The 9,235-nt window shown below is 34.7% G+C and overlaps 1 protein-coding gene across 2 annotated transcripts in view; it reads right to left on the bottom strand.

The window, feature by feature from the left end:
• The window catches only part of LOC107094116 (RNA-binding motif, single-stranded-interacting protein 3-like), a 164,742-nt gene that overhangs the window by 27,835 nt on the left and 127,672 nt on the right, over positions 1 to 9,235 (bottom strand). For both annotated transcript variants that reach the window (XM_015389536.1, XM_015389537.1), the window contains exon 7: positions 851 to 957. In XM_015389536.1, the coding sequence (XP_015245022.1) occupies positions 851 to 957 (107 nt within the window). The remainder of the gene's footprint in view (positions 1 to 850; positions 958 to 9,235) is intronic.

Here is a 9,235-nt window from a genome sequence, read left to right as displayed (position 1 = left end):
TATTTTACTATGTCATATTTACTACCTTCCTTAACCTGGTCCCTTTTTAAATAAGTGAAACAATAAACTAATCAAGGAAGCCATTGTTTTATTGAGCTACTTTTAGAATTCCCCTTATTGGTTTTCAAAGTTTTTTGTGTGTTTTTTTTTTAACGAGTCTACTGACAAATTACCAGAAGAAGAGACCTCCATGACATTCTTTACAAAAAACTGTTACTGTATAGGTTGAAAACTATTTCATAACATATTCTAAAATATATGTAAGCAATTGTGTTTATATAGTAGAATCATGGTCAGAAGAAATGACATTTTTGTTGCAGAGTTTAGAGGTTTGCTGCCTTTAAAATATGAAAGGTTGCATTTTTCTGGTTTAAAACCATTATATGCATATCAAAACAATACAGTTATGCATGAAGTATTTCAACCATCTCCGTCTATTTCATTGTTGAGCTGTTTTTGTTGTTTGAGGCTTCCCATTTTTTCTTTGTTTTAACTGCACTGACCAAACCGGGACCGTCTTTTATCCCATCTTGTTTGCATCAATACTGAAATATTTAGTCGGTCGCAGAGATTTACAGATTATTGTTTGAATAATAACCCTGTGGCTTTTCGAATTATGATAAAGGTGTCACCTAAAACCGACTCAACATTTGAAAGTACTGGTGAAATTTTATCTTTATCATAAGAAATAAGAATGCTTTATTTTTGTGGAGCTGAAGGTTTAGACCTAAAAAGACAAAACGCAGCATTTGTGTTACAGCTTTTTTGACTCTCCTGAATGGGAAAAAGGTCCTGTCTTCAATTTTTAAGGCAAGCACATTTTAAAAATGTATAACAAGCTTCAGCTCACCTCTCCCTCTCTTGTCCATGGTCGACCATTCTGGGGATATTTAACCTGGCTCTGCCTCTTCTTCTGGCCTCCATCCGCAAACTTGCACAACAAAGGCTCTGCAGGAGCTACAGCAAAAATGGGTAGACAAAAACAAGAAAAACAAGAAAAAAAGAAAGGTTACTTATATTCATTGCAAGAAAAAGAAAAAGAATAGAGGTAAAAATTGAGTTTTATGCTGTGACTTAAAGCAAACATATAAATCAACTGGACCTGAAAACCCCACTCCTGCAGAGCATTTATCTATTGCACAGCTTTATCAAACCATCTGAACAACAGCCTTATCTCCACAACTTCCACATCCCAGCTTTCTCGAAAACAGCCTTGACACTGAACCAGAGCCACAGGCTAATCATCAAAGAATAGTACGCATGGTAGCATGGTTCAAAACAAACCAAACAGTCATGCTCAGTACCCCAAATCATCCCCACACTTTGACCCCAGGGCGATGGGTGCAGATTACAACTGCTTCAAAGAAAACTCTGCATCTTTCTGGACCAGAGAAAGCAAAAATACTTGATTAGAAATGTGATTAACAAAGTAAGATTCTTCATTAAACTGTAACTGAACTTTAGACTACTTGTTTCTGAATTTAGAGAAGCAGTGTAAATATATTATTCAAATTGAAGGGCATATCTCAAGATGTTAAAAACAAGTCAGGGTAAATGGTAAGCCTGTTACAAAAACCACATGAATACTTCATTATTTTCTTTTAATTGTAATTTACGATGCCTAAAAGGATCTGTCTGCACTTTGATAGGCCACCAATTTAGCTGATTTGAACTTAGTTAATGAAAGACAAATTTATTTGGACCAATGGGTTCGAACTTAATTTAACACCACAGGTTTTCTTAACAGCCAGACTGATGAATAAGGCCAATACTTATTATAAAAATCACTGACATTCCTGATGATGCCCCGAGGATGGTCAACAGTGGATACGTCTGTGCTGGAAATAAAGTGAACCTTCAATCAGTTGTAGCTTTAATCCTAATCGTCTTAAACAATTGGAAAATGCCTGTAAAATTCGAGTCATCAAAAACTACTTTGTACATTTCAGTACATTTAAAACCTAACAAGACCCTTAAACACAGGCTAGTGCATCCTAAGGACAAAACCCCCAGACCAAATATGAGCGGAGTGGTGCATGCAGTTCAGTGCAATGAGGAATGTTCTGATCTTTACTGTATATTGGAGAAATCAAACAACCTCTCCAAAAATGGCCCAACACAGAAGAGCGACCTCCACTGGACAAGACTCTGCAGCACATCTACACCTTATGGATAAAGGACATTCTTTTGAGGACCAGAATGTTCACATTTTGGATAAAGAAAATAGGTGCTTTGAGAGGGGCATGTAGGAAACCATCTATGTTAAGCAAGAAAAAACAATCTTAAACAGAGGGGATGGACTCAGGATTCAGCTTTCAAAAACTTACAATGAAGCTACTGAGTTAATCCCTTCCCGTTATCATCGCAGCCCCACCCCTTGTACAGGGAAGTGGCAGGACCCCGTCTATTCAGCCAGGCCAGCAATCCCCTTTAACGACCGACCTTTCAGGCACTTGTGGGGGGTATTGCAGTCTAACAAAATAAGCCAAACGTCCCCCATTCCAAATGGGTGGACCCCTTCGTCTGTTCCAATTGGCATGTTTTCAAAACAAAAACGAGGCCTTGTTGGGCTATTGTATAAAACATCAAGCTCAATGTTATTTCTGACATTTTGAATGGAAAAAGCTTCCTGGATGGGAAGCAAAACGTCTTCAAACTTGGAAACAAAGTCCAGTGGATTGCTTAAAATTTTTTTGAAATGACTGCGACCTGGATGACTGAGAACCTTCACCAGCATATTACCTCAGATAAGAATTTCTGTTACATATTTTAATAGAAAAAAATATATGTTTCTCTATGGAAAAAAATATTGCCGCTATTACAGTATGCAAGCCATTCTGATTGTTGGTGATCACCTTTCCCATAGTCTCACGGGTGTTTTTAAATTTTTTCTTCAACAAAGAGCTTTAGGTCTGTGAGATCAGAAGGCCTCATCCCCATGACCCTAATGTTTAGCTCCGACTGTGCAATCTATTTTAGAATTCAGGCAGGATTTATTTAGGAATGAGATCTTTGGTTAGAGACATTTTTCTATCTTTTTCTTGGATGACTTCTACACCCTCTATGTTTCTAACTTAAGACTTGACATCTGTGCCCTGTCACAAAACAGACTACTTGCAACTGGTCAACTATGCAACTATGTCCTTGTCTGTAAAGTTTGTTTTGGGAACTCAGTTACAGATCATTTTCTACTTTGCAAATTCTCACCTCTTTAACATTTTCATGGATCTTATTATACATTGTTTCATACACATTTGGAGAATAATAGATGCTATAGTATTCTTACAGAAATTACAGAAATAAACCATATTTCAAGAGCAATTTATTTGTTTTTTCTTTTCAAGATGACAAACACTAGAAATAAATATCTTTATTAAACAAATACTCTAACTTTGATATATATTATAGAAAACTAAAGTCTTAATCCCACATCTGAAAGCGTGTTGTACAATGACAAAGCCTGAAACTTCACATAAACCAAAGGGCTGAGACTTGTCTTAGTAGATGTTTTGTTTCAGTGGCCCAAGCAAAGAAAAGGCACACAGAGACAACATGTCAAGTTTTCTGGTCAGGATTTTTTTTTTGTCTTTTCCGAACTGACAGCCAATAAAACACAGAAACTCTGGTTTCCTTGTTGGGTACGCATGAGAAATGTCTCTTCTTAAGTGAACTGAATCCTTTATTTTTTTTATTTCAGGATCCCACTGACAAAAAAGAAAAAAATATATGTGTCAGCATCCTGGCTGGTGTTTGTTTTTAATATTAAAGGCTGTAAAGTGACCAAACATAAAATGCTTTAGGCTATTGTTTATATTTAAACACAAGTCTACACACTGCCGATACTAAATTAAAGCCATATTGAAAATAAATTGTGTGAGAAAATTAATACAATATGACAAATTTAAATATAAAAAGCAAAAATATAAAGTTAATAAAGTTTGTAGGGACTATTTATTTTTTGATTGTAAATATCTGCAGTCCTATATAAGTATTAGCTAAGAGTTGCTCTATTGGTATAGGCAAAGTTTATAAGGGAGACTAAAAAGGGGGACTAAAAATAAAAAAATAGAAACCTAACATACTATTTTCAAAGAAACTTGAAGATCCTTTTTATGCAATATTCACATTGTAAACATTTTGTAACAGCGAGCTCTATCCTTACGCTTGAGTATCAGATTCACAAATACTAACAGCTCTTTCCCCACTACAGTATCATTGCCTTTCTCCACCTCTTAGCTAATGTGTGCTCAATATGATATGTTTAAACAGCATTCCTCTTATGATGTCATTAAGGGAAACACGCTATCCAGAACAGTCTGTAGAAGCCCATTAGTCAAGCCACAGTTTTCATGCAATCTATTATCCCACGATTCTAGCCACTATCTTTATAAACTCTGACTGGTTGTCATACTTATGGGTTGTCGGGGTGCAGGCTTCGGGAGGACAGGGTGTTGAAAGTAAAAACAGCTCATCCAGAAGAGGACTGAATAAGGAGATTTTTGGTATCTGCTGTTTTTCTAATCTGACATAAATTTTTGAACATGCTCTAGGGGCCTCCTTGTTATTTATTTCCTTTTTTTAATGTAGCATTATTTATAACCCTCAAGTGTAGAAAAAATTATGTGTCTTGAGAGTCTTCTATGCTCTTTATCACATTTTCTTAATGCAGAGAATTAATTGTCTCTTATATGGAGTTAAATTGGAGATACTGTTAGACAAACTCATGCTTAGAAATTTGAGTAAAAATCATCCTTCCTGTGTTCTCTTTTACTTTTTTTAAGAATACCTTGCAAGGCCAAGCTTAGTTTCAGTTATTCTTTGTTCATACTAAACAGGTTATGCCACCCTTCCTGAGGAGGATGCCTTGTATCAAATAGTTTAGCAGCATATGTTATAAAGGTTTGTTCATGTCAGAATTTGTATTCTAGTTCTACATGTTTAATTACAATGTCTTAATATTTCACTACACTACACAATTGAAGCAGCAATAATTAACAAATAAAAATGTACTTTTCCTATAGAAAGAGTATAGGTCTAGGAAAAGAATCCATCTCCAAACACGTTGGAAAACAAGCACAGCTCAAACAGTTTTACATTGTGACAGCTCTACATGAAGTATTTTGAGGTAAAATGTAGGGTTATGCATTTCAGAAAGTCAATTGGCACTGACTGACTGAAGAGCACCAATGTCAACTGGCAGTTTTCTCAGGATTGACAGTTTAGCTGCAGAAAAAGCAAACAGAGGTCCCAAAGAGTCTAAAAGTTTAATTCCAGGATCAGGAGGAATGCCTTGCAGTTGTCGACTTGTTGGTATTGTACAGTATAAAGCAGATCATGTATCACATTCTGTGAATTTAAACTGCATGATAAGCTTTCGATGTACGGAATGGACATTAGAGCAAACTCATATATGCTGTAACTTCTATACAGAGAAAACCTTTAGAAAATATATGAGCTGAATGCTTGGTTTAAATATGGTGATGTCTAAAAGGATATATTTAGTGCAGACGAAATCCAGTGCAAATATGGTTTAACTTTTCTCTGCTGCTTTAGGCACTCGATCTCTCATTGTTACTGACTACAGTATGAAATCTCCCTCGCCGCGAGAGTGCTAGAATATAATGTGAGTCATATACCAATAATCAAATTCTACCTGCATATACCGCTTGCATCAAGATAATGATCCTCATTATCCCAGCAAACCCTTCAAGGCTCGTGAAAAAGAAACAAAGGGACGAGGAATAAAAAGTTCTTAGACTGTATTTAAATCTACTTATTTTGAGACATTCCTGAAAGAAAGTGAGGATGTGGGATAAAAGGAAGAGCAATGCATTTAGCAGTTTTATGTACACAACTGTCATCAAATTTCAACAGGCCAGCGTCAGACTCAAGGATGGTTACATAAAACGCCTGGAAGACGTTTAGGGGAAAAATCAGAGAAACATTTCTGTAACAAGTGATGATAGCTTCCCATTACAACACGTGATACGTATTTTTTAAGTTAATGATTAAGGATTAAATTATAGTTGTGATGTATTCCCAGTGTGTTTTCTCTCCTCTGAAACTGATTCAAGGATAATAAGTCTTGGATTGTGCGAATAGACCAAATAAATCAGAGCTTTGCTTGGGGAAAAAATGTTGACATCTTTTTATTAGACAGACTGTAAAACTGACCCTGCAAGGCATGAATTAAAGAGGTATTAATGGTCCAAGAACCTACATCTGTTTTATGGATATTAACAACCATGACAGTCTCTCTGAGACTCATGATTAAAACGTGAGCAATGAACTTGTTTTTCCTGAATTGAGAACTTTACATAAAACAAGAGGGCACCCATGAAAATAACTCAACAAAAGCAAAGGTGACCTGTACATAAAAATAATTAGTTTAAGGTGTATATTTTCTAGCTTCCTTTGGTGGTTAAATGTCATCAATCTGTTGAATTTCATTAAAGATAAAGAATAATACTTGGTTTTGACCCTTGTTTAGGAAATTGCTTTAAACATTAAATATATAGCTTATAGTCGTAATTAACAATGTAAGTTTTTGATATATTGGACATGGCCTAACAAAAAGGATTTGCCCCTTTTTTCCCCCCCATTTAGTCAAAGATGAGTAGCTATGGCTGTGTGGTGTATATATAAATTGTGTGGATTATTTTGTTAATTAAATCTCAGTTTATTAACCTATGGCTTTCATCTTTCTTACCAGACAGGGAGAAGGAGCTGTTGGATCCAATCTCTGTCAAATGACCGGATGTGAATTTTTCTAAAAAGAGTTTCCTGTGCGGCTCACTCACTAATCATCAAGTTTTGTCATTTTAAAATGTAGACACCAAGTTTATTGAGAAAGAAAACAACCATTTCAGAAGGTGGATAAAATATCTGGTTCACTATAGAGAGATGGGTGTTGAAGACTGCAGCATCCCAAACATCATTCTAGAGTGTTATCTGTGATTAAATATTGCATTTTTACTCTACTATAAAGCTCCCAAGTTTTAAAGCAAATCTATAGTATGGGTTTTATTCACCTCCACCTATTATGCTAGTGTGATTTATTGTTGTACCATATCTACTCTAACAGGTGGCTCACTTGGAAAAAACAATCCTAGACCACAACTAACACCCTATCACAATAACTTTATACTGGGCCTGATTTTTTTTCACAATTTATGAAAATTCTTTAAATCAAAATGTTTCTCCTCAAAAGGTTTGTTAAAGCATTTTCTCCACTTTAACTCTCAAGATCCCAATATCACTATGTATTTATTTATGCCATCACTGTAATAACCACAACTATTGTGTATAGAGAAACTTTTGCTTGTGCTGTAATTCATATCAAGATAGGCTTCTGAACAATTTTACTAGATCTGATACACACTGGAATTTAAAACTCAATTCCTGATTAATTGAATCTAAAATGACTGCCTTAGTGCTGTAAATACAGACTAATGGTTAATGAATTTGAGTCCCTACCAAATGACTTGATCTTATTAGATTAAGTCACTGAAGAGAAAAAGGAAAAGCAGCTCTAAACAAAAAATCACTGAACTGATGATGTTTTTAAATTGTTTATTTATTGGGTTTTTAAGTCAACTCACTTCTTTATGCACCAAATCATGTGGATGAAAAACAAGTTAAATCCCCCCCAAAAATTCATGAAACTTATAATTTAACATAACATATATATGGATTTTTTTAACTAATTTGTATGAAGTCATTTATCAGCACATCTTCTCAAAAATACTTTATAGAGCAGTTTCAATTAACTCATTCAGAGAGACTGGATAAAAAATGTCAGTCTTCCTGGAAAAGTATGTAGCAACATTAGACGGTCACTTGTACTGTGTTTTTGAGTATGTAGCAATTCCTCATACTGAGCATGAGTGCAGTGGCTGTTGAAAAGAAAACTCCCCTTTTACAGGGATAATAAGTCAACAGCCTTTAAAGCATTTGGTTACATTTCTGAAGCCACACTGTGAGTGCAATCTGCTTTGACCTTTTTATATAAATGACAGGGAGGTTCATACTGGTTAAATGGTGGGGGGCCTTTACAGTAAGTAGCAGATCACATACTGCTGGTGGGACTGTGGGATAGAGGTTACTCTAAAGAGACACCTGAAGCTCCAGCAGAGCAAAACACTCATTATTTGAAATTTAGTTAAAAGGATAAGAAAGCTGGAAATGAAATAAAAGGTGTGTTTTTGTTTCCTTAACTAATAGATAACATAAACAGTTAGGTTGATGATGGTTTTAAGGTTGAGGTACTTTACTGTTGAAGTATGGAGCACAACACAGGTTAAGCCACAAATAGTGCAAAGTTGGAGCTTTTTGTAGATATTGATGTTTTTCATTGCAGTTCAATGGATGTTGCTTACTTCTTATTTTCTCAGGAAAAAAAAACACTACCTTTATATTTATTTTTGATTTAATTATAAAAACTCATTTTCATTCATAAAATAAAAAAAAAAAAAGTTGAAAAAGCAGTGTATTAAAGTAAGGTAACAGAGCATTTGTTATTAATGAACAATTATAACAAATTCCAAGGTTTCACCAAATCAGTAAACACTACCACAAAAAAAAAGAGTTTAATCCTATCTTGTGAAACTATTAACTTTTAATCCAACATATATATTGAATTTAAGTTTGCCAAACCCACTCAGCAAGCAGTGAGCCTGTAAAAACCACAGTGTCTTTCTTTTGTAGAGAAATAAGTAACACACAGAAAGTTAGATCCAACATCTAGAGGAGGACATTTCTAAATAAATAGCATATCTACTAGCAAATACCTCAACAAAGTATTAATGAAAAAAATTTATTTTATCCACAAAGCAGCTAAATGGGGAATTAGTGAGGTGAAGTAAAGAAAAAGCAGTTGATCGTCTTCAAAGCTCTAAGCACCCAATATAATGGTTAGTCGGTCAGGGAAAAAGATAAGGTTTAAACATAGAATAGAATAAGATAGAATAGATCCGTATATGTGGATATAAAAACACATGATTAGAATAAGAGAATGAACAGTGAGGCTACATTTACAAAACAAGAAAAACAGGATTACAGGTTATTAAGATTAACAATAACAACAGAAACAAAATAAACTGCAAAAAAAAAAGTGAGGAAGTACAAAATTATTATAATGTTGAGAGCAGTAATAATTAGGTCCAATCTCTGTGTTGGAGGAAAGACTTGTAATAATGCACATTCATGTAATTTCCGACTTTACAACAGCTTTAGA

The sequence above is a fragment of the Cyprinodon variegatus genome, unplaced genomic scaffold (genome assembly GCF_000732505.1).
Source record: "Cyprinodon variegatus isolate N-32 unplaced genomic scaffold, C_variegatus-1.0 Scaffold464, whole genome shotgun sequence".
Classification (NCBI taxonomy): Eukaryota; Metazoa; Chordata; class Actinopteri; order Cyprinodontiformes; family Cyprinodontidae; genus Cyprinodon; species Cyprinodon variegatus.
This window is presented reverse-complemented; position numbering and strand designations above follow the sequence as displayed.